Source organism: Alligator sinensis, unplaced genomic scaffold (assembly GCF_000455745.1).
Source record: "Alligator sinensis unplaced genomic scaffold, ASM45574v1 scaffold528_1, whole genome shotgun sequence".
NCBI classification, from domain to species: Eukaryota; Metazoa; Chordata; order Crocodylia; family Alligatoridae; genus Alligator; species Alligator sinensis.
Window position 1 is genome coordinate 5,510,072 of NW_005841846.1, and position 17,667 is coordinate 5,527,738.

A 17,667-nucleotide genomic window follows, 5' to 3' on the forward strand; every position below is an offset into this window, starting at 1 on the left:
CTGTGGTCATTGAAGCCAAAGCCTTCCCAGTGACACCAGCACCGCAGTCTTTGGTTAACTACCTGAATCTTCCTCTCCCTCCTCAGCCCGTACGCCAAGACTGGGAGGATCAAAGAAAACACCACCTGTGCCCCCAGACCCTTTAGCCCCACTCCCAAATCCCTGTAGCGCCTCATGACCCGGCTGGGAGCGCTCCGAGCCATGTCATTGGTGCCCACATGAATAAGGAGCATGGGATAGTGGTCTGTGGGTTGGAGGAGCTTAGGGATCCTCTCCGCAATGTCTTGGATGCAGGCTCCTGGGAAGCAGCAGACTTCCTGGGCTAAGGGGTCAGGGTGGCAGATTACCTCCTCGGTCCCCCTCAGGAGGGAGTCTCCCACAACAAACACTTTACGTTTTGTCTTGGGGAGAGCGGGGGTGGTAGCTGCAGTTGAGCCTGTGTTGCCTGCGGGAGCAAGAAAATTGCATGGATTTGCTCTACAGATCTTGCAGCTCTTTCAGGTTCTGCTGCTGACATTTTACATGTATAAGTATACCCAACAGTTTTCATTTACAAGTATTTTGTTAAATGCTTGGCCTAATGTCTTTGTTAAATTTTTGCACTGTGAATAGGGGCTACAGTATGAAATAAAACATTCAAGCAACTGATAATGATTGGCCAAAAAGAACTGCAGGTGTAACTGTGACCTGTTAAGATAATGCACAGCACTTTGATCGACAGGGTACATGGTACCCTTATTCTAGAGCTGGATCAGAAATGCCTGTTCTGTCACTTAACTGGCCTCTAGAATTCATTAGATTTGAATTTTTCCTATAACAGAAGTCTTTAGCATATCAACTAAAACTATGCTTCACTGTTTCTAAATTTACATAAAATTATTTAAAAATTCAATGATAGGTAGACATTAAAGATCAATGGTATATTTTAAAGGATGAATATTGAATTATAAAGAAAAATACTAAAAGCATGTTCTTATAAAAAAATAAAAACAACTCTCCAAGATATTACAGAGGATGGAATAGTAAGAAGTCCTACACCTGATTTACACATTCATTATTCTTCTAAGAAACCTAATCCTTAATTTGATAATCAACAGCACAAGCACCAAAAACAAACGATGAATCTTTTGTATATGTTTCCCCAGACTCTTATTTCCTCTGTTATTCAGTAATGTATTCTTTTTCTGTACAGGTGTGTGTGGTACATGGTGTGTACAGTTATCACCATTATATGCAGGATCGGGTAGATGATAATGGCTGGGGTTGTGCCTACCGGTCTTTGCAGACTATCTGTTCGTGGTTCAGACATCAGGGGTACACAGACAGACTGATACCAACACACCAGGAGATTCAGCAGGTACAGAAATGGGCTGCATTTCACAAGTATTTACTTATTCCTCTAGATAATGCTATAGAATTTGTTGTTAATAATATTTCATTCATTTTTATAGTGCTCTGTAAAACGAATGTTTAAATATTTTAATTTGTGATGGTAGTGTTGGAGTGATATTGTGACCATGATGCTAATTTGTGATGGTGGTCTCTAATTTTTTTTTTCATATTTGATACTCACCAGGTTATGTAAGACCTCAGAAGCATTACTTGTAGAAAGTTTTGTTACAAAGGTTAGGGAAAAATAATAATGATAATAATTAAAGTGTGTGTGTGTGTGTATGTGTAATTTTATAGTAAATGGCATAAAAATAGCTGTCCTTTAGTTCAAAACAGACCTGTTTGGATTTAATTTATTTGGGATAATATTCTCTTAGATGCTCAAATTGTAATATAAAAGCAAAGCATGAACCTGCAGTGTTTGCGAGGTGTGAGGACAGAGGGGCCAATGCATCATGTTAAAATCAGTTAAGATACCTTTTTGTCCCACCATTGAGCATGAGAGGATTTTTGTTTCTTTTTAAATGTTCCTGGAATTAACATTCTTTCACTCTTTGAGAGAGATCTATATGCATGTCTTGATATATTTGCTTGTGTAAGCATTTTTGGAGAAAGAATACATGTTTAAGTAGCACTATTCATCCAAAGCAACACTTTGAAAGTTTGTCTTTAAAGTCTCATGAAAGTAGGGCTTTGTGATTTATTTATGTATGTAAGAAGCATGTAGCAACATGTGGCTAACTGCACGAAAGAAGGCAAGAGATTCACGTTCTGCTCACCTACACCTATAGACAAGTCAAAAATCTCTGTTCAATTGCTTCCTAACCCTAACAGCATCTGAGTTCATAGGAGCCTAAGTTTAATCAGTAAAGTTTTTTTCTGTCAAAATATCTGCTTCTGGGCACAGGAGTCCAGGAGTTCTTCATTCTTGATAGTGCTGAGTTACTAGGTGCCTATTTTACTGTTTCCTTATTTTATTTTATGTTAATTGAAGCAGAAAACCAAACCTGTGTCTGTCTCTTTCACTAGTACATGCCCTAATCACTATACCCAGAGTGTCAAACTCATCTGGCCCTACCGAATGGATAAGTGGTGTGGGACAGGCCAAATGAAAGGTGAATGGCTAGCCCTGCGGGCACTTGACCAGGGCCAGTGTGTAACTGCAGCACCCTTGGCTGTGTGTAACTGCAGCACCCTGCAGCATCCTGGGCTCTGTATGCAGGGCTGATCCAGTGTGTGTGACCTGAGTCAGCTGTAGCCCAGGGGCAGCACCAGATGCAGCCCACAGACTGAATTTTGACACCCCTGTACTGTATTGTGAAGTCATTTTTTCTGTCTCCTTCCCTCATTCAGTGAATATTTAATTAGTCCTTGCAACATAGACAAGTTCCAATAAAAGGGGATGGTGAGAACTTAACCCTAGAATACCCTATAATTTGGTGATTGAAGTGCATGTCTGGGATATGGGAAATATGGATTGAAATCTTCTCAGGCAGAGGTGGGAGTCAAACCCAGATCTCCGTGAATGCTCTTGTCAGTGAATTATTGGTTAAAGGTTGGTGGGGAGGTGGCAACTGTGGTGGCAGCATGCTGGTAACACCCATTTCCTTTCCTTCTGTAAACCCCCAGAGCAGACTGGGTCATGGAGAGAAGCGTAAGTTGTCTTCCGCTGGCTGTATTCTAAAAAGAGCAACACCTGCTTAACTTTTGAAAGAAAGGGTTTGGGCACCTAGCTTCAGATGGATTGTTATGGTCTCTGAAGTCTGAGGTGACTATCTCTGAGCTTTGGATTCTCCAGTGGGGATCAGATGCCTGAAAGTTGGGAACTTTGCTGCTCAGCACCATAGCACAGAAGTCCCTCGGACTCTACATGATGGTGACTTCAAAGTATTCATATTCTACAATAATAGTTGGCATTTAGGCCATCCTTTCTATCTGTATCTTTAGCTCCATCAGATTTAAAAGTCAAAAGCAGCTGAAATGTTAACTGTGAACCCACTTGACGATGAAATAGATCTGCTTTTGTTGGAAGGAATAAAAATGGGCCAGGGGTATCATTTTCAGTTTCTTTATGCACAGAAATTGGAAGCAAGTTGTACAGGGAATATAAAAATCATAGTGGTTTCTGTTTAAATATACAGTTAAGATTTTTAGATTAATCTGCAATAAGGTTACTGTGTGGGCCGGGAGCAGTCCGAGGTTCTCGGGGGCACACGGCGGGCTGTGGCCAGCAGCCCTGGCACGCGGGTCGGGGAATGCAGACCGGCGGGCTAGAATTAGGCACGGACGCTTAGCGGTTGATTAAAGATTATTTTACTTACACCGAAGATGGTCGCGGTGCAGGCAGGAAAACTTGCTCGAGTTGCAGTTACAGACAGAAAAGAAGAGAGGCGGACAAGAGTTCCTTCCACGTGAACCTCTAGCCCAATCCAGTTGAAGGCTCTAAACACGCGAGCCCGTCGTGTCAACCGAAGAAAACAACTCGGAGAAAGAGCTCTGGATACACTCACACGAAGTTTGCTAGGCTCCGTGGAACTTGCGCGCAGGGAAGGGGTTTGTCGAGGGATCGTTTGGCGACGGGGAGAGGCCAGAGGTTGATCAGACCCCTATAGCCTTCTCAAGGTATACGCTGGGTCCAATAGGCTCCGCAGCGCTTAGAGATCTTCACGAGACGTGAAGTTCTCCTCCTCCAGATGGTTGTGGAGTCCTCCAACTTGGACGGAAACCACTCAAGCCTCTTATACGGCTAGCAAGCCAATCACTAGCCGCCACGTGGGAATAATTTAGAACTGGCCAATAGTGGGACACAAATTTGCATGCGAATGGCAGGAACTCCTTTGCACCGTGCATTTCTCTTTGCAGCTAAGAAATGCACCCTGCAAAGAAAGCTCCGAGTGGCGGGAAATAATTTAGCAGTGCCGAAGCACACACAAACAAAATCACACCCTTGGGTTGTGACAGTTACATGCACAGAATTTCTCATAGATTATAAACATTCTCAAAACAATGTGTTTGAAGGAAAGTCAAAGCAAAACTAGACACTGTAACTAGCATTCTCCTTATGTATAATATTTAAGATGGTATTCTAATCTATAGATATGTAGAAATTAAGCAACGTTGTTCTTAGGTGGTGTATACATAATATTTCCAGACCTGAATGCAAATTGTTACTATATTTAAACAGGATGTTTTGTTGTTAAATCAGTCGTACCCATATTTAATAGCTGTTTTTACTTTTGGCACATTAGGTTCCAAAAAGGTTGTGGTATATAAAAATTAAGTGTGTATTATAGACAGAAACTGAAGAACTGTTTATTACATACTGTTTCTTTTTCTGGTGGTGGTTATAAAGGCCCTAGTTGACGTTGGAGACAAACCAGCAGCATTTGTTGGATCACGGCAGTGGATTGGCTCTATTGAGGTACAACTTGTATTGAATCAGTTACTGGGAGTAACATCAAAAATACTGTTTGTCAGGTAACTACCATTATTTACTAATTTTGTGGCTTGGTGTTATTTTTCAGAGGGAAGTAATATAGGAATGCTAATTTAAGAAAATATAGAGAAGTGAGATATTGAATCTTGCATTACATAGTCATGAATTCATATCCAGAGGAGGATTTTGGTCCTTCATGTGAAGAAAGTAGAGTTCTGTTTAAATGCAGGATGTCTGTTTGTGAAGTGCTTCCTGCAGGACTGGGACCTAAGTCTGCATTTACTATAAACAGTTTAGTGGCCTAAATAACATGAGCTGGAAGTGTGTCCAGTTTCAGTGCTCCATTACAAGCACTACCTCTCAACAGATGCACTTGTTGACAATGTCATTCGGAGAGCTTAAGTGTATGAACATGAAAAATAATTTATTTTTTCATCTGTAGAGCTAGTTTCTTCAGTTCTAATTTGTATCATGTTTTGTAGGGGCATATGAATAGTTCTTACTATTAGTATCTGTCCTTAATTTGTGTAATAGAGGAAAAAAGAACTTTAGCTTCTAGGTCCAATAATCTGGCTAAATTTGGCACTAAACTAACTAAACATATTTTAGGAAAAGAGCAAGGATGCACAGCCTTCTAACTACCCTATGAAAGTGTTACTGTCATGCATACAAACTCCCCTAGATTCCACTTTCTATAGTAATATAGTATGCAGGATGACCCCAGCCAGACAAACTTGTTAGTTATCTCCATTTAGACTGATTTCTACTACAGCTCTCCTAAAAGAGCATGGTGGTACTAATTCTAAATGTCAGGGAATTAATTCATTTCTTCAGTAGTTTGTGCTGTAAAGTTTTCTCTATCTTGTAGCACTTGTTCTTCCTTTAGATGCTCTGCATGCTTTCTAGATGCTGTTTTACCAGTTCCCAGAAATGGGACTTCAGCTCGGTTGCCTTAGGCCCTGATACTGGTGTTGATCACCTGCCCACACACAACTCGAAAACACCCTTCCCCAGAGCTCTTACCTTGTGGACAGTCTGGGTTTACAACTTCACCTTTTCCAGAACATGTAATGGTTCAAACAGATGGCTGCCTAGACTTGTGGGTTTTTTGTAACTTTACTAGTCACACAGAAATGTGCAGATCTAGATAAAATCATCAGATCTCCTGAACATGTTTCCTTGTCACAATGTCTTCACCATTCTTGGGTGTTTTATGGCCTTAAATTGTAGTATCCAGTTTTTCCCAGCTAACAACCCACTTCCATTGCAAACCTGACTCTTCCAATAGAACATCTAAGATGTTTACTGTAAATGCTACAACTCTTAGAAAATTTGCTGTAAAGTAGGGCAGTGTGACTTCTGAGTGGCAGAGGGCCATGCAGACCTCATTACGCCCCCCGCCCTCCCCCCCAACCTCACTGTGCATAAGATGCTAGTAAGGATGCTAACAATAATGTGTTTCTTACCTAGCCAGGGTTCTGAGTTAGCTTCTCAGGGAAGAGAACTTGCTAATCATTTCAAGACTGAAGGAACTCCAGTTATGATTGGTAAGCATACTGATAATGAAGAATGCTTGCAAATGTTTGTGGACTATTTCTGCTCATTTTCATTCTCACATAAAAACATATAACTACTTAGTGATGCAGTAGAACTTCTGAGTATCTAATTCAACCTGAATGTATTATACAAGAGTTTAATTAAAATGCCAGATTAACTGAAGTTCACTTATTCCCTGTTGCAAACTGGAGGACCATGAAAAGCTAGTCTGTCTGGTAGCTTGTCAGTGTTACCTAGCTTCCCAAGTTTAGTATAGAGCTGGCTTGCTGAGATCAATCTGATTTTTTTTTTTTTTAATTAAATTGTCATTAGAAAGACCACACACTGGTAGCAGCAGGCAGAAACTAGGGCTCCCTCCTTGCTTTGCTATAGAGATAGGTTCCGTTTTATGTATCTCCTGATTTAGGAGTTGATACATTTCTAGATGGAACTAAATCACAACTGATCTTGGGTAGAGGCAGGTGTCTAGGATTGTTTTCACTTTGGATGGTTTTCAAGCATATATAGAAGGCTAGAAAGCCAAGTTGCTTAGGGATCTTTCCAGATCAAAACGGAGATGTATAAGTAATCTCTGCATTGTAGTGGTTTGATGTTGCTGTGCAGGGTGGAATAGGACTGAGATTAATGACTCAGATGCATAAAAGCAGTATAAATGTCACTTAGAGGCAGAATAGAATTAAGGCTGCTATCTTCACAGAGTGCTGGGCAGAGGCCAGTGTCCCTCTGCTAAATTACATCTGCAAAAAATCCCATTGTGATGCACATTATACTTGGCTTTGTCACAGGAAGCATTAATGTTACCCTCTGACTGTAGACATTTTTTTAATATGCAGTTAAGTTCTGTCATTTTCCTCAAAGATCCCTGCTCCTTTACATTCCTTCTTGTGATATTTTAGTGGCAGTTAGCATACTGAATCACTGTGGCAGTAGTTAGAGGAAGGGGGTGGTCTTCCACGTTCCTCTACATATAATCAATTGCTAAAAAGCTCATAAGACTGGAGCCAACAAACGCCACAGAATACCTTCTCCTATTGTTGCAAGCTGGTGAAAGCAAAGTCCAAAACCATGCTTCCAACAAACTGAGTGAATTTCTTAGCTGCCACTCTCTCTGGTTCAGAAATTCAGCTCCTTCCCACATTATCAGAAGAGCAACTGGAGGAGTGATGGAGGCAGGTACATCTGGACAGTAAAATTTATCCTTTTATGAAGGATCTAAGAACTGAAATTTATTTTCTCTGTTTCTGAAACTTCTACGGGAAAATCAGCTGTTGGCTACAAAATGTCCAACTCGGGATCCTTAAAATTCTAGTTTATTAGGCGGATTGAAACACTGTAATCATAAACCTTGGGGCTGGTCCACACACACACACACACACACACACACACAAGGCTTCTTTCAGTGTGGTGTTATCTTCCAGAAGGGGGTCGCCGGCTGGTCCTTCTGGCTGGGCAGGGCTGGTCGAGTTGGAGATCAAGAGGGCGCCACTGAGGGTCACTTTTCACTGCCTTTTATCTGTCCCTGGCAGACTTTGGTGACTCCCCAGTTTTCAGGTTTGCCCAATCCAGGGGTCATTGACCCTCGTGGGACTTCCCCCCTCTCGGTGGCTACTGGACGGCATCTGTCAGCCCCAGGGGTCGTCCGCATGTACGTGCAGGTTTGGGAGTCCGTTGATGAATTTTGAATAGGGCTCTGGGAACGGTTGATCTGGAGATATTCAGCCCAGAAGTTGGTCTCTGGCGTTGATTAACTCAGGCCAGGGCTTCTAGCCTTTGATCAGTGACGTTTAGAGATTTCCCGGTTGTTACATTGTCTTCTATTGATTTCTTCCCTTGGTTGATCTGCAGCTTCCCAGGTGTTAATTGCTGTGTGCTACCTTGTTACACATTCAATCACTGATTCACTCGCTCTTTCAGGGGCCAGCCTGATACAGAGAAGGACAGTTTGATTCCTGCCCTTGTTAACATTGTTACAATGTATAACTTACTAAAACACATTTAGTTGAAAGTTGAAAGGTGAGGAGTATAAAATATAAGCTACAAATGCCATGGCGCACAAATAGATAAAAATACCAAACTACAAGGGGAGACACAAAATGCACACATACACATTTTAAAACACAATTCCTTATCTTAAAGTGAAAGAAAGAGGAAGGAAGAAAGGTAGAAAAAGAGAAACATATCCAAAGAAGGGAGAGCAAATGCAGGCAAGAGGAAAAGGGGGCTTTCTGCTACACAGCGATAGAAGGCATTAAGACATGCTATGTAGTTAAAGATGTTACCCCTCCATCAGACTTCTTGGCCTATTCCAGTAACTTGTTATATAACTTTGGCCAAAGAGGGAGGTGTATAGCATTAGTGGAGAGACACTACATTTAAACTTTTTTTCTGCCTGTGTAGAGAAACACTGATTAAGTTTTTAAGGTATGCTACAGTCAAAATATGCAGAGAATCTCCATGGCAAGTACCTACCATAATGTATTTGATTTTTAGATGCTGCTTTTGGAGTACAAGGTGTCTAGACATGTCTTCAAGTCAGTAGGAGAAAATAAATACTGAAATATAATTTGGTTTCTTCTACTCCATACTGGCCTCAGGCTGGTCACCCAGTTTGTAACCTCCTGGTGGAGAGATGAGGTGTAGACAGGTGCTATTTGCCTTTTGGTCCTTTAACACGTGTCCTTTTAAATACCATCTTAAATGTGTTTAAAAGCTAACCATGGTGTGTGCACAATAATATTTGCTCCAATTTTGTGTGTGTGTGTGTGTGTGTGTGTATTAGTTTTCTTATCTTTGTATTTACTGCTTACAATTTGTTAATTACCGTATTGTTTTGATTTTAGCATTTATTTTTGGGGAAGTTTCTCATGCTGGTTTCCCCTTAGAACTGACCTTTTTTACAGAGAATGGACAAAACAAGTATATTTGATAAGTTCTTATCTTTATCCCATAGAGCTGCTGAGGGTTATATTAGGTAGTGCTGACATAGGAGAGACTTTAAGAAACCAAATTAGTGATATGTTAAATTTCTTTTGTAGTAAGCTCTGCTTTTTTTGTACAATATTGTCCTCAGTTTGGCTATGTTTATAGTTCCAGTATGATTTTTTTTTTTAATACCCTTGAGAAGAAAGCTACACATAGGTCTATGTCTGCAAACCTAAAGCATGAACATACCCAAATGACAAGGTAGAGCTGCACTTTATAAACTAACTGAATCAGAGCTTTCATGAGCCACAGTTTGCTTCATCATATGCTGTGATAGCATGCTTATGATAGTATCTGATGGTGAGCTCTTGCTCATGAAAGCTTAAGCATCTCTAATTCAGTTAGTCTATTAGGTGTACCTCTACTTTGACTTCTGCCTGACTTCAGACTAACACAACTACCTACCTCTCTATACATTGATAAACAAAAGATAAAATGCAAATCTATCGAAGAGTACAGTTCTGAATAATTCAATACATTTTTTTTAATCCAGGTGGAGGTGTTTTGGCTCACACAATCCTGGGAGTGGCATGGAATGAAATTACAGGAAACATAAAATTTTTGATTCTAGACCCACATTACACAGGAGCAGAAGATCTGACTGTTATCTTAGAAAAGGTGAGAGTCTAAAGTTGTTTTGTTTCATTTTGTTTTGTTTTTTGGCAACCTATATATATTAACATAATATGACCAGTATTGAAAGAGATCTTCAGGCTTTTGACAGAATAATTTAATTTCTCTTAAAACTCTTTAGTGTACAACATTTAGATATATTTATAATTTATTATATGTTACATGCGCACAAATCTCTCTCTCTCTCTCTCTCTCCCTTGCACACACTTGCATGCAAGCAATTTTTTTTTAGCCAGAAAAGGAAGTCATTTGAGATTTAAATGGTTTATGTATGAGTCATTCCTGCATAGGTTGCTCAAGACTTAGATGGAGAAGTGAGCTGTACTATGAAGGAAACACTGATCCTGTCTATAACAACCAGTCTGTAGGTCAGCTGAACACACGTACCAGTTTAACATACAGTTTTAGACCAGTAATTATCAACCAGGATGTTGTGGCACCCTAGGGTGCCTCCATATCTTTTGAAGGGTTCCATGAGATGTGAGGAGATAAGTGAAGTGTTAGGAGATAAACAGATAGACTAAGCAGATAAGTCCTGGATGAGGCAGGTGCCTCAAGTCCAATGAGGGGTGCCTAGAGTATAAAAAGGTTGCTAACTACTGGTTTAAATACTCCTGACCTCTGGAGCTTAAATTGGCTAAAGGAAAAGTGGAGGTTCTTAGAACAGTTAAGTTCACAGTAGGTGAAAATGTTCTTTACTTACCTACAGACTGAACAGTCCCAGTGGTGCTACATTTTTACTGGGTGTTGTGTGACCTATCATAATTTATACACACACAAACTAATACCAGTATTTTTGGAGAAATTTTACCTTAAATTAGGAAACCATCTTTTTTTTTTTTTTTTTTGCACTGATAAGACAAATCATTTATACTTTTAAAAAGAGCAAAGGGTTCAAAGACCCAAAACTATCGCTCCTCACCCCCTCCTTCCCAATTAAGTTTGTCTGTCCCCCAATACAAATGGATATGACCAAAGCCTATCCAAGAAACTGGTAAGGAGCCACCTTAAAAAAAAAAAAAAAATGATGTGAAAACAGTAATAAAACTGTGAAGTTCCAGTATTTAAGAAGAATAAAAGTGATGACCCAAGGAACTGTGGGCCAGCTAGTCTGAAGTTAATCATGATCATTTGGCACACTTTTGGAATTAGAAGCAAAAATATATTAATACCAGTCAGCATAATTTTATTAAACTGAATTTGTCAAACAAACCTGTTTGTTCAGACAGGTATAATCTGGTTGATAAGAGCAACTCTGTTGATATGCAGTACTATATCTGGATTTCTCCAGGTCATTTGATTCTATGCCATATGGCATTTTGATCAAGGAGACTGCATTATAGGGAATTAATGGGCACATTTTAGATCAGTGATTCTCAACCAGGATGCCAATGCACCCTGGGGTGCCACAAGATCTTTTGAAGTGTGAGGACATAAGCAGGTTCAAGGAGATAAGTGCAGGTTCAGGCTCTTGTCTGCCTGGCCATTTTTCCACCCCCACTTCCTGCTCCCCTTTTCAAGGAGATATGCTCTGTAATAAATTACTTTTTTTAATGGGGTACTGCTCAATTCACAAAAGTTATGATGGGGTGCATTGAGTCTAACAAAGGGTGCCTTGAGTCTAAAAACTTTGAGAACCACTGCTTTAGATAAAGTAGACAATAGATAGGTCACTAACATCTCAACATGCCGCTCAATTGGAAAATATAACTGGTTGGATTTGTTTCTATTAGGGTTCCCCTAGGATTGATTCTATATTATTTAATACTTCTATAGACAATCCAGATGATGATGCAGCATATCTTGCAGGATTTTTTACCAGGCTAGGGTGACAGGCATCTTCACGTATTTTGCTTTTCTAACTTGTTCCAAGCCTAGGCATCAAACTCAGGGCTGAGGATTCCAGGAGATGGTCTGGTAGTTGGGCATTTTGAGGTCAAATTCGTATGGTTCACTAGCTGGTGTCATGTGGGCATATCATACCTAGTGACTTCCCTCTCATTGTGGGGACTTTGGACATCAGTATCTGCATCTGACCTCTGTTTATCTGTATAACAGTGTGTAAAGCTGAGATTAAAAAAAGTTAGGATCAAGTAACCAAATAAAGAAGGAAAATTCCCTGCTACTGCAAGGCATTTACTAGGGTCTAAATATTTACCAGAAATATCCACTAGACTCCAAGACCCCTAAGAGCTTAAGTATAAGACCCCTAAGATCTTATACTTGACCCTGTGGTGCTTTCAAACAGCTACCACTAAAGAACTGATCATACATCCGCCATGAATGCAGATGTAATTTTACTTCAGAGTAAAATCTGAGGTAAATTACCCTTGGGCAGGTATGTCTTGGGTCTGCATCTTTAAATTGGTAGCAGTAGTTTATGCTGAGAAGCCCATTCAAATGCAGTTTTTCAAATGTTTCTTTAGATTTTTGCTAAGTTTTTGTTTTGGTCACTTTGGACCAGAACCAGCTTGGCCAATCTGTTTAAAAAAAAAAAAAAGGTTCCTTTAGCGGCCCCCCCCCCCGGGTGCCTGTTTCATACCCCATACGTTAAAATGGGGTATGAAACAGGCCTTTTAGCTAAACATCCTTCCTTAAGAGAGAGAAGCTGTTAAGCGTTCAAAGACTCTTTCAGGCAGTGCAAAAGAACTGTAAGATTATAAAAGACTGAGAATACTTGAAGAGCTTTTTCTTTTTAAAGCCAATTTGAGCAAGTACCCACAAAACTTTGTGGATATCACTTGGCTCTTAATTGTGTAGTCCTTGTATCTCAGAAGCTAACCACATAATAGTGTTCTGAGTCTGCAGACTGGCAGTTTCAGTGTCTTCGCTGTTTCTCTTAGCTTTGCCAAGTTGTGGCAGAGTGAAATGCATCAGTGGGTTTCACTTCAGTTCATCCTGCAGGTTGGATGACTGTGAGTCACGCCATAGCTGTTCCGGAGAATTACAAGAAGGAGTGGTAGGAATTGGAACTATTCAGTAAGAAAGGGATCTTAAAAATGGGAGACTGTGAAAATGGAAGGGTTCCAGAGTAGTATTTTCACTGTGGCAGCGGAAGACTCTGGACTTCAGGAGACACAGTTAGAGCATATTTTTTTGCAGCCTCAGCTTTAGTAAACCTATTTAAATAGGAGCTTGAGTTAAAAAACAGGACACCCAACTAGGGCCCAGAAAAAACACCTGGATAAGAATCCCAGCCTGCTCTTTCTGCCCAGAAGCTAAATTTGGGCATTGTGCTTCAACAAGTCACGGAGACCCACACTACTCTATTCCCCTTTTATAGCTGCTCCTCACTAGCATAGCAGGTTTTTAGGGTTTTTTTTCAAGCCCTGAGACTGGTCTGGTCATGGTATTGAACATTCATAGTTAACTAAAATAATAAAATACAATAGATCCATGGTTATCTGAACTACCTTGAAAAGCACCATCTTAAGAGCAATTCAAATAGCTGAATTTGTTTGGGGAAGTAGTAACAAGGTTTGTGAGAAGTGCAGCATCTTCCCTTCATTTGTCTTTGTCTATGACTGTTGCTTTCCCAGCATTTCCCAAACCTCATGGGTTTACAGCCCCCCAGTAGTAAAATCAAGCTCTCGCATGCCCCCCTACTTCAGCTGCCTCTGCTGATTCCCATGTCTATCATTAGTTGGCAGTGAAGGGAATCAGTGGCAAGGCAAAGCAGGGGGCTACCACTGACTGATGTCATGATTTGCGTATGAATTTAAGATGTAGCTGTCATCAGCTGCACACTGAGCATGCTAACTTAAGGTGGCTTCTTACTTAGAGTACTAGCTGCTTTGGATGCTTTTTTGAAGTACCTAACTCTCCTGTGCCCTGAATCTAGATTCCACTCAGGACCAGACGCTCCTGTTGGGCGCTTGAAATGCCTAATGTTTCGGTCTTTTTGGTACCTAGCTTTCTGTCTGTAGGCTCCATTTTTTGCATTTGGTGTAACTAGTAATTACTAATTACAGCCCCAACCCCACAAGTATTTACTGGTGCTAAGTTTTAAGCAAGTGAGGTGTCTCAATGACTTGAATAAAACTTCATGTGATAAAAGTAACTTCACATGTAAATGTTTAACAGCTGTAAAGTTCCAAGAAGTTTCAAAGCAGACTTGTCTATTTTTGAAAACATAGTTTGATAATACTTGATTTGATACAGAATTAAAAAAGAAACATAATATATGGTTTGAAATCATCATCTTCAGAACAGAAAGTAGCAAGTGGGGTTAATCAGCTTATTAGCTGTTGGGCCAATCAAAAGTAGAAACTTTGCAGTTCAATTAATTCAGTATAGGCATAATGACAATTTTCAGATGTAATGACAAGGCCTTTTTGACTGTAAACCTGTCTTACAGAGAATTGTATTTTGCTTTTTTCTTTACAGGGTTGGTGTGGATGGAAGGGTCCAGACTTTTGGAGCAAAGATGCTTATTATAACCTGTGCCTGCCTCAGAGACCAAAAACAATATAAATTCCAGTTCTAAATATCACATTAAGCCAGACTTATTAGTCAATATAGTTACAGCTGGCTTGTTTAAAATGAACTTGCAAGGTTTTTAGAAAACCTTCATTTCTTTTCAGCTGAAATAGTATTTTGTCAGTCAAAGCCAAGTTGAAGTAGAAATAATATTTGAATATTTTCTGTGGAGATTAGGCAAGCCTTTGTAAATAAAAATGTTTAAAAAGTGAAAAAAAATAATTTGTATTTAATTCTGTTTTTATTAAGAAGCTGACCTTTCCATTTCCACCTGGCTGGACTAAGAGAGAGTTATTCATAAAGCATTTTTCAACACAAAGCATTCTTCAGTGTTTTGCAAAGTCTGTGTCTGCTCCTTCAACCTTTAGCAGTGATACATAATATACTGCAGCTCCTGATTACAAGTGGCTCTTCACCTTAACCTCCTACAGCTTCTTGGAGACTATTTTATTGCATGCTCTGGCTAGGATTTTCCCAGAATTATGAATAATGGAATGTGTGACCTATTGCTGTCAGTCATGGTACAAGTGCTAGGGGTGCCATACATAATAATAATAGTTCCGCATTGTTATAGATTAACCAGTGAGGCTGCATTACTATACGTTTAGCTATTTAATTGTAGTAGTTTAAGACAAATAGATGCATACATTTAGTAAACACTAAAGGGGTGTATTGCTTTTAAAAATATTTTCCTTGTTGGCCTGTACTAGAGATTTCTCTTTGAACCGCCACAGTTCACAGGAAGGGTGTCTCCTTGCAATTACTGAAGTGGTTCTTGAGTCAGTAGGAACTGTCATTGCTTTACTTACATGAAAAATATTTCTATTCCTGATTACGGTGCCAGAACTGTGTAGACTAGCTTTGGCTCCATAGTGAAGTAAGGCAACTTTTCAACAGCATCTAGTAGTATCACAAAACATGACAGATGGTAGAGCTGCTATAGTATACAATGTTATTTTTCTAATTGTTATTACCTTGTATACAGAGCTTTGGATAGGAGGGGTAGAGGAAAACAGTTTAAGTCCTAAGTATTGTAAACTTAAAGGAAAGATCCAAGAAGAGAGTATGCTATACGTATATTATAAGTGGTCTACACATACATATATACACACTTTACAGCTGTATGAATAGAAGTATTCTAGAAAAACAATCGGTCTTCTCCAAGAAGTAAAAAAAAAGTAGTGTTTCCTCCTTCTCAGAAGGGGATAGCAAAACTGTCTATATTGGGCTGCTTAGTTTATAGTCCAATACCATGTCTGCAGATTTCAGATTCTTCTTAAAGATTCCTTTCACAGTTGCAGGTTTCCCTAGTTGCAGTCGGACACAAGATCTGGTCAAATAAAATTAAGAAGTTTATTTATAAAAAGGCTTCATATGAATTAAAACACAGAATTGTAGTGAGAGAGCGCTGCTCAGCATTTCTCTTTCTCCTTAACTATAAAACAACTTCTATAACAGTATATGGCTACCTGAGACTTCATGTAACCATTTTTATTTTCTGTGGGAAATATCTTCTTAGATCATTTATTTTTTCTACAGAGCCTAAGTCATCTTTGTATAAACGCATAGGAAAAGGTCTAACCATCACTACCACCACTATATATCTATTACAAAAATTAGGTAATGCATGTAAGTATAAACTTGGGTTTATCCTAGCCCAAGGTGTCTTAATATTTAAGGTAGATAAAGCCATAAGGTACATACCATTTAATCTTCTTCTCTTCCTGTTTATTGGTCCATGAATTCCAGATTCTCTTTTCTGACCAGCTGGAGCCTCTCTTGGCAACCGACAATTGTCACTGAAGGAGTAGCCAGATTGTTCTCTCAGTTTCATGTTCCGAGTACGTTTAATTGTTGTGAGGAACTTGGCACATTCCAGAAATCCAGCAGCCAGCGCTATGTCTTCTGCTGTCTGCCCATCATTATTGCACAGGCTGAAACACACAAAATGAACAGCTAGCGGTCAATTCAAATTTAGAGTGCCTAGGACCAGGCATTCACCATCATTCCTAGCTAAAATCTTGAGAGGAACAGAAATAAAGTTGCAGATAAATTGGAACAGGAAATTATTTAAGGTATAAGGCATGAAGAAAAAATGGCTGAGAACAGAAAAATAGGAGATGGAATGGAAAGCTCATCTACTAAAGGAATAATGTATCGGTTAAGCTCCACCCAACAGCTGTGGCAAAGAGGTTTCTTCCTCTAAACCAAAACTGAAACAATTAAACTGTGTGTATAGTACAATTAAACTATGTGCATATATAACGGCTATGGTGATTACACTTTTTTTTTTTTACGAATCTTTTTTTAAACATAAGTGTGCACAGGCAGGTTGCACTCATGCTTATGGACCAAATATGAAGTTTGAACAGGAGAACTTGGAATGGGCTTCCAAGGGAGGTGGTGCTCTCCCCTATCTTGGGGGTCTTCAAGAGGAGACTGGACAAGCACCTGGCTGACTCTTTCCTCCCCAGGGCAGGGGGTTGCACTCGATGTACTAAGGTCCCTTCTGACCCTAAACATCTGTGAGAAATTTCTGCATTAAATTAATTTTGTGTTCATGTCTAAAGACCCTAGCAGAAGGTGCTTTGAAGGCTAACCCATGAACTGGTTGGCTGTAGCTGTCTACTCACTCAATTCTGGCGTGGCTGGCCACCAGCAGAGCGAGACACTCCAGGCTCCCAACTTTAGCTGCCTTATGAATTAGTGCTTCCCCAAGGCAGTCCTAAACACCGAAGGAAGAAAAAAAAAAAAAAGAGCTTCTGGTTAAGAGGGAGGAAACGCTTACAAGCTTTTCCCATCAATATTTAAAGCTACGAGTCCGGGTGATCGTTAGTCCAGAAAGGGTCTAAAAGCCTGTCCCGAGCTGAGGCTGAAGCTGGTTCCTTTTTCCTGCTTCCCCTTACTTTGTCAGGGCTCAGTTTCAGACGGTTCAAGTGTCAGCCCCGCTGGCAGGAAAGCAGGGGACCGAGCCCGGGCCGCGCGCCCAGCCTCCAGCCCGTGCCCCGAGGAAAGGGCCAGGCGGGGGGCGACGCCAGGCTTCTCCCCCGCCACGGCCGCCAGTGGGGGCAGCTGCGAGCAGGGCAAGAGCGGGCTCACCCGGAGAGAGGCTCACCCGGAGCCAAGCAAGGGGCACGGGGGCGCGGCAGAGGCGAAGGGCGGTCCGCGCGATCATACTGTTTGGTGTG

The 17,667-nt window shown here is 40.4% G+C and overlaps 2 protein-coding genes across 4 annotated transcripts in view; one reads left to right on the forward strand and one right to left on the reverse strand.

The window, feature by feature from the left end:
* UFSP2 (UFM1 specific peptidase 2) overlaps window positions 1–14,523 on the forward strand; it is a 27,261-nt gene extending 12,738 nt beyond the window's left edge. For all 3 annotated transcript variants that reach the window (XM_006015891.3, XM_014521681.2, XM_025208014.1), the window contains 5 exons: window positions 1,193–1,357; window positions 4,745–4,869; window positions 6,299–6,375; window positions 9,861–9,985; window positions 14,387–14,523. In XM_006015891.3, coding sequence (XP_006015953.1) covers window positions 1,193–1,357; window positions 4,745–4,869; window positions 6,299–6,375; window positions 9,861–9,985; window positions 14,387–14,473 — 579 coding nt within the window. In that variant the 3' untranslated portion in view covers window positions 14,474–14,523. The remainder of the gene's footprint in view (window positions 1–1,192; window positions 1,358–4,744; window positions 4,870–6,298; window positions 6,376–9,860; window positions 9,986–14,386) is intronic.
* A 1,144-nt stretch (window positions 14,524–15,667) lies between these two features.
* ANKRD37 (ankyrin repeat domain 37) lies at window positions 15,668–17,418 on the reverse strand (the record flags this gene model as incomplete). Its single annotated transcript, XM_014521492.2, has 4 exons — window positions 15,668–15,809; window positions 16,184–16,413; window positions 17,113–17,204; window positions 17,386–17,418. Coding segments are annotated over 4 exons (378 nt in total), but the record flags the coding sequence as incomplete, so codon positions are not given.
* Window positions 17,419–17,667: the final 249 nt, after the last annotated feature.